Source organism: Parasteatoda tepidariorum, chromosome 5 (assembly GCF_982258835.1).
Source record: "Parasteatoda tepidariorum strain Cologne lab strain chromosome 5, Ptep-v5.0, whole genome shotgun sequence".
NCBI lineage: Eukaryota > Metazoa > Arthropoda > Arachnida > Araneae > Theridiidae > Parasteatoda > Parasteatoda tepidariorum.
The window spans coordinates 61,806,567-61,829,621 of record NC_141759.1 but is presented as its reverse complement, the minus strand read 5'-3'; the positions used below and the strand labels follow the sequence as shown (position 1 = coordinate 61,829,621).

The window sequence follows — 23,055 nt, the reverse complement described above, 5'->3', positions numbered from 1 at the left end:
AAATCTATAAGAACAATAAAGCATTTAATAAGAATAAAACAGTAAATACAGTTAAAATGTGTGTTGACCACTAATGAAACTCAAAATAAATTTGATACAATACTATAATTTTTTAGTTATGCATGATAATAACTAAAATTATAAGGAAAAACAATCTATATAGCATGTAATAAAATCATTAAAAGTTATGATTTTAAAATATCAAATTTCAAGAAAATTATTTGAAATTTTAAAACAATTTTTCAGTGCAGCCTGCAGAACCTAAAATATTTTGAAAACATTTGAGACAATAATAGATCATAATAAAAGCGTGGAGAAATAATAAAACAAAATTTGAGCAACATTTTATCACTAGCAACACTTTAAATAGAACAACTTTGTTCAATTATTATATTTATGTTTCATTACTTAGTTGGCACATTTTTTATTATTATATTTTCAATGCAAGTAATAATATCACTTAAAAAAAATTTTGATTTAAAATACAACATATTTTTTTAATGATTTGAGTAAAAGTTCCCTTTTACCTCTTTTTACATAAAACTGATAGCAAACATTAAATGAAACATTTTAAATAAATTCAGTAAAAACAAATATTTTTACTGATATTATTTAAAATCTAATAATTTTTCACATTTTAAAATAATATTTTTTAAAAAAAAAATTATTTATAATATAAAATGAAATATAAAATCAAACTTTTCATTGGCTTTGTCAATGTAACGATGATTAAACCCAGAGCATTATAAATTGATGTTTTTTTTCTTCTTTAGAATAAAAAAGCACATAACTCTCATAGTTAAAAATCACAAACATCAAACAGATATCACAACATATGGAGCCCACATTAACACCGAATGGATATTCAAAGGGCTCATACACCAGGAAATTAAATATAGTTTTGCACAAGTCACCTGTCTTGAAATAATAATCTATATAAATTAAGGAAAACTTTACAGCAGCAAAATTAAACTGTAAATGAAAAAATTCCAATATCAATAAGCAATAATCAAAATCGGAAAACTTCTCACACTCAGTCCAATAAATAATAAGTGCTTTCGATTCCACTTAGTGGTCTCTAAACTTTAACAAAATGTAATAAAGTTAATTAACATCAAACTTTTTAACAATCATCATGTTCACTTGATTCTATATGCTTTTCCTCTGGTGTAACATTATCAGCAATTGGAGCTGTGCTATGTTCTATATTTGGCCTAAAGCATGATTTCTCAGTTTCACTTTGACCATCTGATTCGGTGTTAAAATGCTGAGGTTCACTAAGTTCTTCCTCAGAGTCTAAGTAGCTTTGCTTCTTTTGATTTTCATTTGGTAATTCACAATGACTAGGATTGTTAAGTGAACATGAGGCAGAGCCACGATTTTGTGAAGAACCTGATATAGAGGCTTCACATTTGTTATTTTCTACACAAATTTTATCCCCTGGACAGTTTTCAGTTGTCTCTTTAGAGCCACTTTCAGATAAGACGCTCACCGCATCACTAAGATACATCTCATCACGGTTACACTTTAAGCATTGATCATCTGCTGGGATTTCTTGCGACGAGTCATCAGAAGAGTCTACTGAGGCAGGATTGCTTTCAGACTGGCCCTGATTACTGTCGTCAACAAGACTTTCAATAACGTTTTCAGGATTAGGTTCTGCATTCTCTTCAGGGCTTGAGACTTCATGATCGATTAGCTGTTCATCTGATTGGGGTACCACAGGTTCAGTTGGCTGATTGGTGCTGGTGCTAGCAGACTGAGTCTGAGGTTGAGAACGAGGAGGACGTAATACATGTGATTCCCGAAACTGAACAAAACTTTGAACGTAATATGGTAGTTCATAGTGGTGGAAGAAAAAGACCATAGAGTGCTGCAAAATAAAACAAAGTTAAATATTTAAAAAAATTTTAAAAAGTGGTCTTAAAAGAAGGATTTATGTTATAAAAATTGCAAGTTAAGGGCAAAATTAAATAAAATGTTGTTGTAACACGCAAAACAACAATGATGAAAAAAAGTCGAGAATTTTCGACAGTAACAGGAAAAAATTGATTAGCTCATAATTAAAAATACATAATATCTACGGCTAGTTTCAGAATTAATTTTTATTTTAAAAAAATGGAACTATAGTTTTTAAATTTCAAAAAAAAGTTATATAAATAAAAATATGTAAACATATATGTGAGCAGTGCTGACCACAGAGCCACAATCATGCAGTTAGTCACGAAAACGTGAAGCCTTAACCTCCATACTCCGTGCTCTCATGATGGGATATATATAGGAGTATGTGCATAAATAAAGTATTGCAGTATGTAGAATATAATAGGAGTAAAGGATATTGTATTGTAATGGTTATGTTTGTATGTTCCAAATTATCAAGAATAGTTATGGAACACAAAGACAAATATTTCAGTTATAAAGTATAAAAATATAAACTTTAAAATGCTTGTTTTAATATTGTATGCAGAGTATATATTCATTAAAGAAAATTAATTTAATAACAGGAATAAATTAATTTAACTTTGTAATTAAAACAATAATATAAAAGCATAGTATAATTATCGAAAATTTAAGTAGCACACAATACTTTATATCACACAAATTTTATTATTTTAATGATACACAATTTAATTAATAAAAATTTAAGTTATAAATAACATTTTCAAGAGCTTGAAAAACAGTGATTTTATTTTAATTTTTTTTTTTTTTTTTGTGATATTTTAAATAATCATAATAATAAGAGTAGTTTCCATAAGAAGATTATCTGCCTTCAATTAAGAAACAGTTAAATTTTCTTAAAATGTCAATCACAAAGTTGTTATTACTATTAAATATAGCATTTACTGTAATAAAAAAAATTATTCGTAGAAAATAAATTCCTCAACTTCAAATAAAACTATCACTAAAATCAAAGACAAAATATGACTAAGTATTTAAAATTTTAAATGAATATTTACCAATATAAACAGCCAAGATGTCAATAGATTGAGTTGCCAATGCAATCCATTAAAACGATGATTATAGGCATAAAACACATAATGATACAACAAGAAAAATCTAGAAGAAAATGTAATTTTATTTTAGTAATTAAAACATCGCCACTAACATAATTAGTTGAAACAAATTCATCATTCGTAACTAAAACAAGCTTTCAATTTTTTGTATGGTAAACCCATCACCTGAAATAGTTATTAACTCTAAAAATACTGAAAATTATTGTATTTATATGCATAATAAAAAAAAACTTATATGCTTAGGAACTGATGAATTCCTACTCAATATTGAGTAAATTCAGCGTGGAAACACCCACCAGATCATGATTGGTATGCCGCCAAATGCCCCGGATTATCCCTGCAGTGCACTTGTCCTAGATTTGCTCAAACAGCTTTGTCAAGACTTAGGACAGGCCATATAAAGTGTTTGACCTTCAGAGCGAAAGGAAAGACTTATGCCTATTGTCATTGCTCGGCCATCGCTTCTTTTGGATTGCATTGGTGCCTCTGTGAGGCAACTGATGAGTGATGGAGAGACTGTCTATGACTTGCTGATGCGACGTGATCTTCTGGACTTGGTCTAGGGCTCTAGACCCAGGGGATCAGCAACAACAAACAACTGATGAATTTCAATGATACACAAAGCATATTTGACAAGAAATGTGAGCTTGATCCAAAAGTTTAAACAAGATTTTAAAATCTATATTAAGTAAACAAATCAATCCATGCAAGTATGACTGTACTGCAAAATACTGACTTTTTATAACAAAAAGTTTTTGTTTTGTTTTCTCAAAATAAAAAACAAACAGCTTTTAATTTAAAAACTGAAAATTATTAAGAAAAAAAATATAGATCACAATATATGTTTTTTGGCAAGGCAGCAGAAAACATTGTCTCTTTCAGAATAAAAATAAATTCTTCAAAATAATTAATAATTTAATATCCTTTGAGTAGCAGTCATTCAGAAAATGTTTTGGAGGGCATTAAGTTGTAAAGAGGTCTTTTAAAAAAAAAAATAACTCAAATTAGTTTATGTAGCAAATGATCTACATATTAATAGAATGATGCAGTGAGAAAAATAACTATTAATAAGAATCACAACTATTTAAAATTAGAAATTATTCATAAATAATGTCACACTTGGGGGAGGAAGGGATTTCAAAAAGTGTGACTGTTTTGAAAACAGTTAATTAAATATTTTTCAATAAAATAAGTGCACATATGATAATTATTATTCTTATGCCACAAATCTTATTAAAGACAAAGTTTAAAAGTAAAATTTCAAGTATGATCTTAAACGTAGTGCTTAGTTCCTGGACTGTTAGTATATGTTCATACTTGACATGTGACAATATATAGTATGGTAAAATGTAATAAAAAGGAAAAGAAAGTCAGAAATATTGGATAATGTGTGACATAATTTATGGGCAGCTCCTTAATGCTATTTAAAAGTAAAAAACATTTATCAAATGAAATTCAAAACTTGTGAGGAAAAGAAATAATTTATACAGAAAAATAATATTTATATATTACAGTCTATCTAGCACATTACTATTATTATTAACAGTACTATTTAACACATAAATATTATTATTATTATTTATGTGTTGAAACCAGCAACTAAGCAATGTAATCCTAGTAGAGTCTTTGGTGGTTGGCTTGAGTAAACCCCTCCAGCTGTGTCTGTGTCCCCTGCTGGCTTACATAATTTCATGCATTACATAGTTATATAAATTAACTTACTATATAATCTTCAAAATAATTATAGCAATTTAACAAAAATAATAAAACACCTTCTTACGTAGAAACTTCATAGAAAAAAAATTAAAATAACTATTTAAGAATACATTTATAACATATCAGTTAGATTCTAACATTTAATTATACTGCAGTAAATTATATTTAAAAAAAAAAATACTGATGTATATTGAAAACTAAAGCACAGACACTTCAGAAAATTCTTTAAAAAAAATACCCACAATAAACATAGTATGCCTTACCGGTACCAGTGTCTCTTAGGTATAAGAGCTCGGCAACAAATAGAATCATAAAAATCTGCCAACCAAACTATGAATGTGATGTTCAAAGTGAGTGTTGAGTTGTGAAAGAAACTTGTAATTATAGCCATCATACCTATGAAATTAAAGATAATAACTATCATACTTGTAAAATTGAATACTCATAGCACTGGATTATTTGCTAAGCACTAAATTTAAAAAAAACACTTTTTGAAATCAGTGCCAAACTAAGTAATTGAAATAAGGTGGAGTTACAACTAGAAGTATTTCTTAATATTTTTTAAATTATAATTTAAACAAAAAACTGTGTTAACTTAGCTTTTGAAGCACTATTATTCACTAACTAAACAAAAAGCATGCCGTCAAAGTAATTTATATTGATGTTTTGATAGTTAAAGAAAGAAAAAGTAAATAGGTACTTTATTTACGTCGCACTAGAGCTGCACAATGGGCGATTTTCTATGGTCTGAGAAACATCCCTAAGGATTATCTGAAAACATGCCATCACAATTTTGATCCTCTGCAAAGGGGATGGCTTCCCTGCTTTGGTAGCCCGATGACCTGCATGCGGAGTAGAGCACTTTACAGTAGAACAGTTTAACGACAATAAATTTTCTTTTTTTTTTTTTGTCTTTTCATCACTAGTAGAACCAAATTCCACAGGGTTTTTAAAATTCTTGTTATTTCTCAGTTGATATTATTTCTACATGTAAAATTTGAATCACGTATTTTAAATAAGCACTTTTCGGCACACTTAATTTACGCGGCAGTATGTTTTGATGTAGTCCACGTAATGTATTGATTGTATTTTTGGCAGTTATTGATATTGAAATCCACATGGTTTTCAAATATGCCAATATATTTCTGATGATATGGAAAATTCGAATGGCGCAATTGAATATTTTATTTTTAACGCAATGATTCTATCAATTTTTTTTCTTGTAGTTATTGCTATTGTTTTCTGCATTGTTTTTTAAAATCTGATGTTTAAAATACAATATTATTTATTACAACCAAATTTGGAAACGAAATACACATTTAGTATCCACTTTTTAAAAAATCCGATTCGTGAGATTTTACTGTTGCTCTTTTTTTTTTTTTTTTTTGTAGTTACTGTTACGGATTTCAAGGGTTTGAATTTCTTTTTTTTTTTAAATATGACTATAATTTACAAAATGCGAAAAAGGAAATAATTAGCGTGTTTTCCCCATACAAAATATGTGAATATCTCCCCGAATATTAGAATAAAAAAATATTACATATTCAATTAAAAAATCCTATTTGGAAGGAAAAAAAATTTATATATATATATATATATATATTTATTTCTTTTTTGTAAACATAAAGGTTTTATTAACTTACTCAAACTTATAAAACTGTTCTTTTGTAAACATAAAACTTTTTTTAATTAGAACATGCATATTTGTTATCATTAAAAGTATATTGCAGAAAGATATTAGTGCTAGTGAAGTTCTTCGCAGGATGCTTGAAAAAATTCTACCACAGAGATTGCAGTTATATGAAGGGAAAAAAATTTCAATATTAAAAAACAAATTTAAATATTTTGTAACTGTTCTCACATATCTCTGTCAAATCAAAAATTTTAAATTTAATAAAGTTAATAACAGTAAGTAGTTTTAGACAAATTAGATCAACTTTAAACCTATAAATTGAAACAATATTAAAAAGAAATATTTACCAAACAAAGCAAGGATTACTGTAAATAATGGGCTACCATTGTATCGGCGCTGGCCTTGGAATCTTATAAAATCAAACATGTTTGCTGAAAAATGAATCAATGTACAATATATCAATATGTGCTTTATTATTCATGCTTTCTCTCATACCAGGTGATACACTTCATCAATGAACCATTGTAAACTTTATTAACATAACATTTGATAGGTAAAATCAAAACTAGTTTGAAAATATACCTTCTTATGAATAATAAAAAATTAGATTTCATTCTAATGACCTTAAAAAAGACAAAGAATGCAGAAGGAAAAAAAAATTTTTTACCAAACAATAGTAAATAACATTCAAAAATTGCTTTTCTGTTACATATTATGTCCTTATTTTAATGAGCTTGAATAATAAAAATACAAGATTTTACTTTTATATTAAATTATTCAAAAATTTATTTATTACGAGTGATGACAAAAATAGATGACTATATAACATTCTTTAGGAGAAAATTTTAAAATTAATGTGAAATTACGAAAATAGGAATAAGAGTTTTTGAAGTCTATAGAGCATAGTTTCAATATATATGCTTAATACAGTTTAACTAAATGGATGCATTATAAACTCTAGTACTAAATTTACTATATGCACCAAAGAAAATTTTGGTGGGGTCTAATAGTTCACAAATAAAAATAATTCATTCTTTATGAAACTCAAATGAAAAGTCTAAGGTTTAAATACTTTTTCATGATTTCTTATTATTAGAATTAAAAAACAGGTAAATAACAAATAAGAGATATAAACAAATTTAAATGCTCTACAATAAATGAGTGCATAGTGAAAAAAGATAATATATACTTACTGCAAGCCACAAACATTTGTTGGTGAGCAAATCGCAAAAGCAAGGAGACAGAAAATGTCTAGAGAAGGATGGTGAATATTTAACATTGTTAAAAATAAAATAAATCAACAAATAGCAAGACTTGATAATTTTGGAAAATGTAAAATTATTAGAAATGAAATATTTAAATTCTTGCACTAATTGTGTAAATAAACTATTTGTATTGAAGTAACCTAATTAAATTAATGGCAAGAAATAGTTAATTCACATCATGGTACATATATTACATAATTTTTCAAATTTATTAATTTACTAAGTAAAAAAATATATATACAGTGAAAAGCCTCATATCCAGAATTGTCGGGACTTCAGCAAATTCGGAAAATAGATTTTTCTGGATAATAGGTCTTTAAAGTAAACAAACATCTTTATTCAATAACAATAACAAATAGACGATAATTAACGTCAATTTCAATCAACTATGTATAAATCCAGGTGATTTGGCTGGTTGCGCATTTTCACAGCTTTTGTTACATGCTTCCACATGAATTTTTAAATCTTGATATTTTAATATGCCATTATAACATACCGCAAATTCCGAATCAGGCATTCAGTCAGTAATCATTGCTCAATGCACTTGATTATCGACGATTACACAAAGTATTCGTCTGGTTTTGTTGATTGTTTATTCAGTAGTTATTAAAACGAATTTTTACTTGGTTTTTAAAATTTCAATGTTTTAATACAAGATTATTTGGCTCTGCAATCTTCAAACCACTCATTTCACATTCATTTACTGAGGATTCACCCGTAATCCCATGTGGATTCACGATTGCTTTTTTGCCAATTATTACCAAGGATTTTTCATAGTTTTTTAACATAGTTTTTTATACAGGAAAATTTGAATTGTGCACCTGAAAATTTACTTTTTGATGCACGCGATTTGCGGCGATTTCATTGTCGACATTGTTTTTTCAATCACATTTTCAACAATTTTGGATTTCCACATAGTTTTTAAATTCTTGATCTCATTTTTGATGTAATATTATTACGATCTGCGAATTTCAAATCGAGCTTTTGAATAATCATTTTTAAAGAAGTTTTAGTCGTGTTGAATTCATCTTAAATTTGCAATTTTTTTAAATGTGAAATTCGTGTGTATTCTGAAATTTAGAGCGAGATTCTTGGTAGTAATAATCCCTTTGTGCAAAACATGAGAACTACGCAATTTTTTCACACTATAATAAAATGCCGGATTTTGTTTCCGTGATAACCATTTTTTTCTTCATATTTTAGCGGAAATTGGATTGAAATCGAACAAGAATCACAAAGTGGCTAAAGATCATAAAGTGGAAAAGTGGAGAATTATCATCTCTGCATACTTTTTTTAACAAAATGTAAACGTGAAAAGAAAAAGACTTTCTTTGAAAAAGGAAAAAAGTTCTGTTTACTTTGATAGTTAAAAAGTGTCCGGAAAAGAGAACTTCTGGTAAACAGACGTCCGGATAGGGGACTTTGTACTGTACAACAGTGTAATATTTATCATACAATTCTAAAAGACTATCAAATTAAACCAGAAAAAATAAAAATAAAATTTTTTAGAAGTTATTTCAGTTATTAATTTGTGTTTTTATCATATTTCAAAATATAAGAGGGAGGAAAAATATCAATAGTTCAAACAAAGCCTAACAATAATTTAAAACAAACATATATGATTAATATTTAAAATGATAATAGATATTAATCTATTCAATTTTTTGTCATAATATTATTAAATTTTTGAATGTTTGTCACATCATCATTAACATATTTTTAATAATTTTTATATTGATCGTAGACAATCTAGCTAAAAAATACCTTATGATGTTAAATCACATCAATATATACTTTTACTTCACTTACAATCATTAAAAAAAAAAGTAGCAATGTCAACATTTAATAAAAAATTGCATTTTAGCATTTTGCTACAGCTTTCATAAAAAAAAAAATTTCTTTGTTGAAAAAGTCGATATGTTTTTATTCTTTTAGTAATAATGAGAAAAAATTTCTTTTCATCTACCACCATTAAGATGCATGCAAAATCTTATAACTCTAATTCTAAATTGATCTTTTTTGTTACCTCATTGGACAAAAACATGTGAAAATTCAACTAGAAAAGCTTAAAAGAAAAAAAGGGAGGAATCACAGGTTCAGTTGATTGGTTTGTGGTAGGGCTTATAAGTTCCAATTGCTCAACAAGAATATATGCACAAAATTTCAGAATTATATCTTAATATCTTCTGCCATCCCCAAAATTTGGATTAGTTGCAGAAGATGCAAAAGATTCAATTCTGCCATCTCAATAGACAATCTCAAATTTAGACAGCATAAAATATTAAGTTAAAATTCTGAATTTCATTCAAGATAGCTTAAAAACTTTTTAACCTTTAACTATAAGGTAAAATCATTTTTTGTATTTCTGGACTTTAATTTTATGTTTACTTAAAAGAAAGAAATTTACTTACTGTTACTGGCATAATAATAGCAGCAACAAGATAGGAATGGAGCCAGCCATTATCATTTACAAATATATATTCTACTTCCTTTCCTACATTTCGCACATAACCTGAATAAAAATTCCAATACAAATACTTAAGATTTTTAAATTTGTTTCTTTTAAAAGAATATAATACAAAAAAAGCTTTATTTTAATTTATTGAAATCTTATTTGCTAATATTATTTTGTAACTTCAGTTACTGAATGGATAAAGTATTAATGAAAGATGTTTTTAAATAATTTCTTAATTAAGTTATTTTTGCAAGTATTAATGTATATTAAAGATTGATATACTTATAACAACAAAAAAACAGCACAATGAATATTTTTAAAATATGATAAATCACTAGCTATGTGAGTGAAATCAATGTGCAAAATAATGCTACCCAACATAACTACCTAACCCTAAACTACCTTCAAATTTTCATCAATTTTAACAGGGTGGCCACTCAAATCAGGTTTTGAATTTCCCTGATTTTTCCAGGTAAAAATCCTAAAATTTCCAGGTTAATGTGCTTTTTTTCCCTCATAAAATTTAGGATGGATACAAGAAAAGTGTCAATATTATAAAGTATTTTATTTAAAATATTATTTTTTTAATGTTATTTTATCATCTTTGACTTATGGGATAGAGTGTTAGCCAAGTCACCTGCTGGGAATGAGGTGACCTGGAAAGGTTCTCTACTCTTTAAGAAACCAAGGGAGTTTAACAGAGTTATAATGAACCAAATTTTGATGTAAGCGAAGTATTGCTAAGTTGATGGTATTTCAGCTGTTTGGCAATACATTTTCGTCTAAAAGTGGGTATAACAGTTGGTAAAATAATTTTAATTAAGAAAATTAGTAAATAATTTAAATTAGTAAAATTAAGAAAAATCAAAGAAAAAATTCCAGCTTTTCCTTAAAAAATCCCAGATTTTTCCAGGTTTTTTCCAGTATAAAAAAATTCCCTGATAGTTCCAGGTTTTCAAGGTTTTCCAGGTGGGTGGCCACCCTGTTTAATATATCTGGGTAACATAAAAAAAAAAAAAAATTCTAGTAAATGGACCAATTTTTTCTAGATGACTCACTCAAATTACAAACTACAACTCAATTTTTAATCATTCCCATATAATACTGATAATGATACTTGTTTATAGTACCCAAATGGCAGCCTGCCTTATCAATGTTTTTTTAGTGCTCTAATACATTGGTTTGATTTGTACTAAAGTATGCTTTGAATGCAATTAAGAGTTGATAGAATACAAAAAAAAAAGGAAAAAAAATTAAATGGGTCAATAGGTTTACATATAGCAATCCAAAAGTCCTTTTTTTCCATATTTTTCTTTAAGTACAATAACATTTTCTGCTTAACACAAGTCATTGGTAGTTCTTATACCTCATACTTAGAGCACAATTTATTAGGGTGCAAATAAGCGCAGGTTGAAAAAGAACACAATTCATATTAATTGTCTAAACAAGTCAAAATATTAAATTATCCAAACAGAAATTGAATCTAAAAATTTGAGAGAAATGCTTCTCTAACAATAATGTACAGTGCATAAAAGAATGTGAACCTAGAAGAACTTTTGATCTAAAGATTGAATTTTCACTTACTGAAACTCATTCTTAATGTTTTAAGGGTCTAACCTTAAATATGCTAATTAATTTCAGCAGATGATATTTTAAGTTATGAAAACAGATACAAAAACCTACTCTCGCTGAATAAACATGCCCTTTTTTTAACAGATTTTAATTTTTAACAATATTTGGGGAATAGCCACTATGTTGAAAGAATGGTTCTAATAGTTTTATCAGGAAAGCGGTAGAAAGATTGGACCTTTTAATGTTATTTTGTCATATCTCGAGTACTTTTTAAACAAATCAAAAAATTCGCTTATTCAAAATTACTTCCATAAAACAACTAATTTTTCATAATAATTCATTATTTTATCCAATAATAGTTTTTAAAAACTTTTAATTGTAAATTATACAAATTTTCACATTTTTTTGAAATGTAAGTTTAAATGACAAAACACAAAACTTGAACAAAATTGGTTGAACAGTTTCTGAATAATAAAATTTTAAAGATTTACAGTTTAAAAATTTGATACAAAATCAAATCCTCTTTTAAAAAAATTAGAGTTAGTTAAAATGGTTAAGACCACATTCAAATTATAGTGATTGGCAACATTGTTTATGATCACAAAATTCTGTAATTTAAAAATGTATTTCAATCAACAACATACATATTTTTTAAAAAAATGCATAATAGAAATATTGGAAAATTTTAAATAGATCATTATAAGGATTAGAAAATGTTCTAAAAAAAAAAAAGAAAATATTTCACACATTACCTTTATAATTACTTTTTTCTGCGAGATGCCTCACACTAGATATTAAAAGTTCATCATAACCAAGAAACTGGTCTAAAATAAACTTGTGAAATACTCCACCAAAACATGTATCTTCATTTGGATCTGAAATTTTCAAATTTTAGGATAATATTTCAGAAATATGTTTGAAATTTTTAACAACTATTTCTGGTGTTACATTACATTCATCATATTGTATATATATATATTTCCATCTTTCTCCTATTCCATCTTTTTTCACACAAAAAATATATATTTAAAGTGGATTATGAAAGGCATTTCTAAGACTTCTCCAAACCGTTATTCTAACAATGTAAAGTAATACCTTTATAATTGAACAAAAATATGAAGGCAACTGACACATCTGGTGTTACTTTACATTCATCATAAAGTATTTATATTTTTTATAGTTAAAATACCACCGTTCTTCACAAAAAAATATATATTTAAAATGGATTATGAAAGGTATTACTAAGTTTTTTTTTTAAACCTTTATTCTAACATTATTAACAATGTAAAGTAATACCTTTATAACTGAACAAAAATATGAGGGCAACGGACACATATTCTTGTTACTTTTAAGGTTTAACAATTAATATTGCAATCCAATACACAAAAAATAAGTAAAAAATAAGATATAAATACTATCCTTTTATTAAAATTACCATTCATGCGCAACCATTCATTTTAAATTGAATATTGCTGATTTTTATTTTTACTTTTTTTTATCAAATTCTATGGAATATCAAATTGATATGCTTAATGTTCTGTAATGTAATCTATTGATATGTCAAATGTAATGAAAACTACTTATTATTCTACACTACATTTTAAATATTTTCAACAAATTTATAATTCTATGATCTTATTAAAGTATTACCAAAATGATTAAATCAATTCTTAATTTTTCTTAATTCATCATTATTCTTAAAAATTAAAATCATTTTAAGAAGAAAATTATGTGTAGACTTTTTTTTAAAAAAAAAAAAATATAATAATCTAAACATTGCTATGAACTATACAATAATTGCGACAGCGTTTTCAAGAAGGGCAACAGAAAGTAGCAACTTTTGCATTATCTTAAAGATGCACCTTATCAATTATATGGCGTACAATAAATTATAGAATGCAGAAAGTGTGCACAAAGATATTTGGTATGACCATAATATTACAGTACTACTCATTTTGAAGGCTGTAAAAATCGCCAAATTATTATTGATTCAAATCATATGTAAGTTAATTTATGTGACAAGGAACTAATTAGAAAACTGGCATTACTTTCTGCAATGTTGGAAGCTTTTGAAACTTTCATGCCTTCTCAATAAATTAATAATTCAAGATTGGGATCAGGATTTAAGATTTACAGCCCCTGACACAGAATAGTACCAATTTTTCAATAGCAATTAATTAGGTTTAGAGTCAATGAAACTATAATAAAATTAATATATGCTATTTGAAATTAGTTTATGATTTAGTAAAACCTATTGATAATAATATGAACCTAGAAAGTATTGATAATTTGAATTTTTTTTATTTGTAATTTACTAAGATAACTTGGTTAAAGATTAGCAAAGTTAAATGGTAAATTAATGAAGTGATTATTGAAGTATTGTACTTACAGGGGTCTGTCTAGGTTTTTCTGACAGGTACCTATTTTGTGAAAATTTAGACGTAATTTGTGAAAAATTAAAAATTATATTAAGAAATCAACACAAAAATATGGATTTATCGTTTCTTAAGGGATACAAAAATGAAACTTTAAGAAAAAGTATTTTGTGAAACTACCGTTTTTCCAAAATTGAATTTGTGAAACTACCGTTTTTCCTAAAGTTGAATTTGTGAAGGTACCGCTAAACGGTAGTAAATTCGGCCTGGACAGACCCCTGACTTATATTATTGTATTGAATATTAAAAACACTGCTTGATATTACCAAAAAAAAAGAAAGCTGCCTATTATATTTAATCGCATGTTTTTAATGAAAAGCTTAGGTCTCATATTTAGACAGATATAAGAGTAGACAGACAGCATTAAAATATTACATTTTTTAAATCCAGATTTAGAAATTTTTTCTGTTTTGGATAGGTTTAATCTAAATTTAACATTTCAAAAGAAACTATTATACAAATTAAATACAAAAACAAAACTATACTCACCTAATGCAACAAACAAAACAGTAAGATTCAAGCTTTTTCTCATAGCAGGTGATAGACGCAGAAATCCATATTCCAGAGAATATTCTATGATATTTAGTTCTTCAATGGCTATAAATGTTCATTTTCATCATATTAAAGATATTTAATTTAAACTATAAAAATAAGATAAAAATCTGTAAAATACATCTACATTATTTATTGTAAACTAGTAGTAAAATTTTTTAAAATCTTGATATATTATAATATATCACAGTCTATGGTCTTTAACACCGCCTAATTACAATGACTCTTCTATTATTACTCACAAGGGCGATTCCATGATACAAAGGACAACATAACAAAAGAAAAATAAACATTTAATACAATTACTTCATTAACATTTTTTAACTGTTTTTCAGCTATTTTAGATATAAAATCAAAATTTGTCATTTTAAACTATTTTGTAATAGTAATAATTTTTAAAAAACTTCATTAAAATTTCAAAATAGTTTGTATACGTAACATCAGTCACCTAAAAATTATAACATCAGAGGCAAGAGTTTTTCTCTATTTTACACTTTCATTATGCCAATTCATGTGTACTACTTTCAATGTTTCCTGGTAATTTAAATTTTTTTCAATTAATTTTTAAAAATAATCAGATTATTTAGTATAGAAGAGGGAAAATTTCAAAATAAATATATGATGTTTTACTTCATGTCAGTTTATGTTGCATTCTATCTACATAGAGTATTTATAGTTTTAATCCCATTTTCTTACATGCCAAATAATATTAGGCTATTAAAAAACATTCCAAATATTTTTATAAATATATATATATATTAAATCAATCAATCAACGAAGAAAGTAAAAAGAAAACCCATCAAAATGTAATATCAGTCACCATGAAATTAACAACTAAACCATTCTTTACAGTAAACTTTACCAAAACTTGTTTTGTTTTTTTCCTTCTTTTTTTTTTACAATCATCCCCATAAAAATCACTCCAAAAATAAAAATCAAACATTTTTAAGTTTTCAAAACAAAATGCATTTAAGAAAAAATCATTTAATTTAAAAAAAAGTGTTTAAACCACAATATCTTTTGATGGCAGTGCATAATAAATGGGAAATATCACAGGCTTCCTTTCAATTAAAAGCAAGATAATCTAGATTCTTATTCTATGAGATGCTCTAGGTTCAAATTTCAAATTAAAAGCTTTCTAGGTTTTCTTTGAATTTTTCAATTGAAAATGACCACCCAAAACCAATTTATTAATTTTTAATGTAATTTTTATCAATAATCAATTATTTAAAATGGTACTTTTAAAGTATATCTAAACATAAATATTGAGATTATTATTAATTATTTTCTAAGTTTTTAAATTCTTATTGAAGTATATTCTGCAATAAAGTCATTAATAGAAAACATGGACACTAGAATGAACTTGTGTTTAAAACTAAACAAGTGTAAATTTAAAATTAAATTCAATTTCAAACTTACGTTCCATATTAAACGCTGCATGTATTTCTTCAGCAACTTTATCCAAAAAGCTTTTCTCATCATTTGTTTCATTCAACTTGCACTTTAGAAGATCTGAAACGTCAAGTGACTCTTCTTTATAAGAATGATCTGAGTTTGATTCTGTGCTGTCATTATTCAGATCATTTTGTAGGTACTGTACTCTAGGGCAGGGTTTTACACCAGCATCCAGTAACCTCATAGCATGTTCTTTATAATAAGAATCATAAAGGGAATAATTATGGATCCCATTCTTACGGAGCAGTTCGACTCTTAGAATTTTTGCACTTTCCCATTCTTTGTGGTAGCGATCCAAACATGTTACAGGTAAGTGAACAAATACTACATGAATGTATATCAAAGATAGGAATGAAAATAATGCCTGCAAGAAAAACAAAGAAATGTAAGAATAGAGTTTATAATTTATCTGTCATTAAACGTAATAATGTATAAATAAGATAGCATGAGTTGAAACATAGAGTAGCATCTTTAAATTTAAAATAAATTTTAGAATCAGACGTTTGCATTAATAGCTAATTAGTACTTGTTTCGTTTTTGACAGAACTAAACTTTTGTTGTGAAAATAAAATAAAATCTTAAACCATTTTTAAAGAAAAAATAATGAGATATTTGCTCCATTTTTTCAATAAACCACAATTAATTAGACAATATTTTTTATTATTTTATATAAAATATTACTTTCAAGGGAGCAAATCATTTCAAAACTTAGATAGATCTTAACAAAAGATATGCCGTATTAAAAAGGTCAAATGGTATTTGCATTATTAAGATGGTATAAAACGAGACTGCTCGCCCATGAGGAATAGCGTAGATAAGAAGGGTACAAATTCAAAATAAAATTTTAAAGAAAAAAAAGTAGGAAACAAGAAAAAAAATATTCACTTTATCCAAATGTAATTTTGACACATACACCTTTTTTATCCCCATCAAAAGTTTCTCTTATTTTTGTAAGAGTATATCAAATGTGAGGGTCTCACTCTTAAAAAATTTTATAAACTTTTCCCTCAAAAAAATCTAACTTTTATACAAAATTGCATCAGGTAAGAAACAAGTTTTGTATCAAAAAAAAAAAAAAATTCTTGTGGCAGGTAGACACAAATGTCACGATAAATAAAAGATTTTTTTTAGATACTTTAAACCTAATTTTTTTCACAAGATAAAAACAACAAAGACACAATTTTTATTTTACAATTTCTCAAGAAACAAAATAATTTTTCTGAAATTAAAATTGCATTTATCTATAAATTTTAGAAGTAAATTATGAACTGTTTGTTTAATAGATCACATCAGATATCAATAGAAAATGCAAGCAAGTCATACAGCTAAAATTAAAACATTACACTGAGGAAAAGATTGTTTGACAAATCTGAGATATTTTTGTATCACTGATTTCAAATCTGCAATCAGTTTTTCTTTACAAGCTACAGTTTTTTTAAATGACATTTTTAATCTTTTTATTGTAAAAAAGTCAAGTTTAAAGTTGTTAGATATAAAAGGGGTCACTGAAATATTGCAAAAACTTTCTAGGGGAGTTACGGCACATCATCAGAATTAAAATTGCTTAGGAACTCATGCCCGGAAATGTCATTGTACGCAGCTAGGTGAGCTTTCCTATTGTGACTTGTTCAGAAGAAAAATTTTTTTTTTGTTTATTGCTATTCAATTACAACATTCATAAAGCAAAAGTTACATCTGCTTTCACCTTGATAATGCATTTAAATGTCTACATTTTTATAATAGCTTCAAACAAAATATAATTCATTAAATAAATTTAATAAAATTGATTTTAAAGGAATAAAAACATTTAAAAAAAAATTTTTAAGTTCATAGATAAACTATACTGAATACTTCCAATACAGATTATTCAGCTGAAATTCATTATTCATATATACATGCATAAACTTTGAAAAGGAATAGATATTTAAAAATACATACTGATATTAATAAAATAAACTCGATTATCCTTCTTAGAGTTTCAGGAAACAGCCTTGCATAAACCAATGTGAAACGCATAAAAGCGATACGGTACAGCTGATTTCTTCCAAAAATATAGCGTGCATCAGCATTATTGTTATTAATATTTCGAAAACCCTGTGGTATATTGAACCTCACTTGTACAATGTGGCGTGGCATTACTACAATAAAGTTTTGAACAATACCCTAAAACAAAAATACATCTATATAAAAATTATGCAATTTACAAAAGTTGATATTTTGAATAAGATTATTAAAATTCTTGACAAGATTTTTTACGTTTAAAAACAAAACAAATTAGTCAAGGCATCCAATTTTGAAAGCTGTCGGAAAACACAAATGAATGCTTTGAGAGGCCTTTTTTTAAAGTTCAACTTTTCCTCTTTTTATTAAATAAGAAACTGATTTGATTACCATATAAGTGATGACAAAACATCAAAATTATTTTTATGATTGAGCCTAGCACAAAAGTAGAAGTAAAGAATAATCTATTTCCTTTCCCCCTCCCAAAAATTAAAATGTTGGGAAAATTTTCATCTTTTACAGTGATCCTTTATTTATAACATTGCACATAACGAAACGTCTCATTTGCAATTTGTGATACATGAGATAGAATAACAGAACTTTATATAACATCTAAAATTATGTGAAAATTTTTTCACTCCCACGACAATAATTTCAAATTAAGTGCTTATCATTTTCTAAGTTCTAAGAAAGTCATTACAAGCATTAATCCTGCAGCTTCAATTTTTAAAACAATTTTTTTTAATGTTTTTAAGCATGGTTGGCATGGTTTAAATCAATTGGTTTAAACCATGGTTTTTTCCCAAAAAACTGGTTGTTTTTTGATTTTTGGGAAAAAACCAAAAAATGGTTTTTTGGTTTTTTGCCAATCCTGTTTATAAGTCAAAATGCCAAAACTCAAGAATATGCTTTGAACCCCCTTGATCAGCAGAAGTGAACTTATGACAAGTGGGTCTGGGACTGACCTACGAAAACTTTTCAAATGATCCATGAACTGATTTCTAAAAACTTATTTTTCAAACATAAAATAAACATGCAATTGTAAAATTAAAGTATATCTATTGTCGAACTTAAAAAAAACAACAAATTCTAAGTGGACACTAGCCAATTGATTTTCTATTATATATCACTGCCACTGTGTATGACTAATGGCAATTGGTCTTGCACTAGGTCATTGATTCCATTTTGGAAATCTAAACAGGGTGTCCAGCCTTGCTCTATAGGTGACCACTTGCTGTACAATAGATAATAAATAAATAAAAGCATAGATCTCAAAGATAACAATGGAAAGCCTCAGGTAGGATTAATTATTTTCAAATTTCTTATTTTCATTATTAAAAAAGTCTCTTGTCCAATTATTATTACTTTCTTGGTTTATATTTTCGGTACTTTTCCATTTTGCCAGCACATTTAAATTCATTTATTTCATTTATTTAGTTTTTTAAAAAATAGATATCACTAAAAAAATGTAAATTTACATACACCAGGTAACTTTAGATTAGCAACTTTATCACTTACACCGGCAAAATGAAGTTCCTTTTTTTCTTCTTTCATTTTTTTCAATTTTAGAATCAGCAGTACCACTTTAACATTTTAATCATAAATTTATAGCTAAATAAGGTTACCAATAACAAATGTCATTTTAATTCCATGTTTAAAATAAACTTATAAATTTTATTTAATATTTTTAGCAACTCCTTAATTACCATATTTAGAATAATTTTGGTCAAATATAATATATATATATATTTCAATTAACAATAATAATATAAATGTAACAGCCACAGTTAACTTAATGAATTAATATTAATTTTGTAAATAAAAATATTGATAAAATTATTATGAAAATACAACCTTCAAAGATTAATCAATAAAACCACATTATGCCAAATATTAATTTCAAATTTTTTAAAAATGTCATAATGTAGATCATAGTGTACCAAATATTCTCACATCATCCATGTATCTTAGTAACTTAAACCAAATTTCAAGAATTTTAGCATCTAGATAATTGTTTTCTAACATATTCATAACTAAAGAAATAATCATTTTTTTTTCATCATAGAGGAACAAAGTGAAAAAGAGAAAACAAAAGCCCCTACATAATAAAATAATGAGTTTTTAAAATCAAATATACTTAAACTGATTCATAATTCACTCATTTTCTAAGCATTCTATAAAATAATTAATTCTCATATATCATTCTAAGGAGAACCAATATGCTATACAATACTTGCATTCATATATAGACAAGGACAAATTCAGAACTTTTAAAGATTAAGTTATTATTCAAACTTTCCATATTAATAAGAGTCTTGCCAGATTAATAAGAGTCCATAACATAAAAAAATTTAAAAAACATCTCATTGTTTTGTAGATATGAGTTCCAATTTCCCTTTCTTTGCATATGAGATACCAAAATACTATATAATAAATGTGAACTCCATTAGTTAATAATGCAGAAAGTTTGAGAATTAAACTTTTATTAGTAGTACATTAAATAGATCAATTAAAATTATACTTTTTGCATTAATTAATGTAAGTGTATTTAAGAGTAAATTGAAATTATATAATATGCTAAATTTTCACGTTGTATATTGTTTATTAGCTAATCAGCAAGTTATAAAAACTGCTTATCAAATGTCTTTTGCACACCAAAGGATGTAGTATGAGAAACTTAAAAATAAGTAATACATAAATTATTTTTTCAAAATATTTCTACAATTTAACTGAGAGTCATTGATTACTTTTTTCCCAAATTCATTCTTCAAAGCATTTAAACTCTTACATTTTAAATCACGCATTCTTAATAGAATATTTTATAAAACGATAAGGAAGTGTAGTGAGAATCTATGATGAGCATAAAATATGAAATTTACTGGGGAGAATAATATATATAAGATCAATTCACAGAAATTAATTTTAATTTTTCAAATCCCTCCACAAAACATTAACTATCCATCAATGGAATGAATGACTAAATTATTAGGGTAAATATCGTAATAGAATTAATTATTCAGGTGAAGGGTGCCCAAATGTATTTTAATTTTCAATTTTCTTAAAAATTACTTACTAGAACGAATTTTGAAACAATGTTTCAAAAAGCATATTTTGACAATATACGGTGTAATTACTTGATGCAATGCAAAAAAAAACAAAATAGGTAATTAACAGTTTTTTAATAAATACCTCAATTACGCATTTGTTTATTACTTTATACCACTATATGAGTTTGGTGTGGTGCAGACGATTTACGATTTACCTTCGATTTCATTTCCATTCAGACAGATCAATTTAATTGGGTAAAACGACGAATGATCTCTCACTTTCAACGAATCAGTATATCCCTAAGAGGACATTCACACTGTATGCAATATTTCAGACGCGCAAGGAATTGTTCCCACTGGATAAAAAATATTCGCGTATGCGAATTTGTAGTTGCGAATGAGGACTTGATTGGTATATTGGTGGAATCCAGCTAAAAATTCTTCAATCCTTTTCTCGCATCTCCGAATTTGCATTTATGGTTTATTTTCTTCAATACAGTGAGAATGGCCTTTAAAAGGTAAAAGGTGCATTTATGGTATATGCTAAAAAATCGCAAATGCGAGTTTGGTTGTTGTTGTTAATTTACGTCGCACTTGAGCTGCATAATGGGCCATTGGCGACGGTCTGGGAAACATCCCTGTGGATAATCCGAAGACATGCCATCACAATTTTGATCCTTTGTATAGGGGATGGCAACCCCCGCTTCGGTAGCCCGACGACCTGCACGCGAAGTCGAGCACTTAACGGTAGAACAGTTTAACGAGAACCAATACAGCACACCCTCGGTCCCTACGCAGACTAATCCAAGTGGTCACCCACCCGCACACTGACCGCAGCCAGTAATGCTTGACTTCGGTGATCTGCTGGGAACCGTGTCTTAACGATCAATCCACTGCGGGACCCAAATGCGAATTTTGAGAGGCGACAGGTAGATAGGAATTTTATTTATGTCACACTAGAGCAGCACAATGGGCCATTGGCGACAGTCTGGAAAACATCTCTAAGAAAGATAGGAAGACATGCCATTGCAATTTTTATCAATTGCAGAGGGGATGACTCCGCTGCTTTGGTAGTATGACAACTTGCGTGCTAAGTAGAGTACTTTACGGCAGAACAGTTTAACGAGGACCTATACCGTGTACCCTCGGTCCCTGCATACATACAATAATAAACTGTTTACGTTGATAATAGAAAAAATTTAAATATAAGCTGAAGAGAAATCTAAAAATAAGATATAAAATCCATTCTCATTTATGCTTTTGATTGTAGCACGCATAATGTATTTATGCTTGCTACAATTAACAGCATAATTAACAAGACATAATGACTTGGAGTTAAATTTACTCACATTAATCATTTCAGAAATCTTATATTTATTCTTTGGGGAAAATATTAATTGAAACTTATAATTTATAAGAAAAAGAAACGAATTATTCTAGCATTTATTTATTAACTTGTTTTAGTACTTTCAAATACATTTTTTTATTAATTTTTTGGATCAAAAAATTTTAGAAATTTTGTCAATACATAAATATATAAGCAGAAAATTAGTTTTTTTTTTTATTTAGGAAAACTAATTTGATATACACATTTATTTAAAAAATTTATATTTATTATTTAGGAAAAATATTAAGTGACTGAAACATGGTTGTGTTACATGGTTGTGTCTATCTAAATTTATAATTTTGTGGAATTAGTTTCTTGGAGGTGTGGTAATTTATTACATATGCGCAGCGTAAGGGGAGGCGCATTTTTTGTTTTTAGAAAATTGTTCGTATATTTTAAGTTTAAGGAATATACTCATATTTATTTTTTATATTTATATGTAATTATCTGCATAAAATTTGCCATAAACGAAAAGTTTTCAAAAAACAAAAAGTGTACCCTCCTCACTCCCTTTTCACATCGT

General features: G+C 26.9%; 1 protein-coding gene across 2 annotated transcripts; it reads right to left on the bottom strand.

Annotated features, from left to right (window-relative positions):
* Positions 1-5: 5 nt before the first annotated feature.
* Positions 6-21,420, bottom strand: LOC107440444 (membralin). Of its 2 annotated transcripts, none has more exons than XM_087164072.1 (11): positions 21,288-21,420; positions 18,036-18,260; positions 16,062-16,461; positions 14,580-14,687; positions 12,408-12,530; positions 10,040-10,140; positions 7,557-7,614; positions 6,711-6,794; positions 4,994-5,126; positions 2,958-3,057; positions 6-1,873 (listed from the first exon to the last, which is right to left on the bottom strand). In XM_087164072.1, exons 2-11 carry the CDS (start codon positions 18,231-18,233, stop codon positions 1,124-1,126), a joined length of 2,055 nt encoding a protein of 684 aa, XP_087020198.1. In that variant the 5' UTR covers positions 18,234-18,260; positions 21,288-21,420; the 3' UTR covers positions 6-1,123. The 2 variants fall into 2 exon arrangements, with proteins under 2 accessions (XP_087020198.1, XP_087020199.1); XM_087164073.1 differs by having other exon boundaries at positions 21,172-21,340.
* Positions 21,421-23,055: the final 1,635 nt, after the last annotated feature.

Coding starts and splice junctions, on each gene's coding strand:
- LOC107440444 (XM_087164072.1), bottom strand. CDS start 18,233: ATGCCACGCCACATTGTACAAGTGAGGTTCAATATACCACAGGGTTTT. Junction 6,795..7,556: donor ACAAATGTTTGTGGCTTGCA/GTAAGTATATAT, acceptor TTCATTTTTCAG/CAAACATGTTTGATTTTATA. Junction 3,058..4,993: donor CCTAAGAGACACTGGTACCG/GTAAGGCATACT, acceptor ATTTTCTTCTAG/ATTTTTCTTGTTGTATCATT.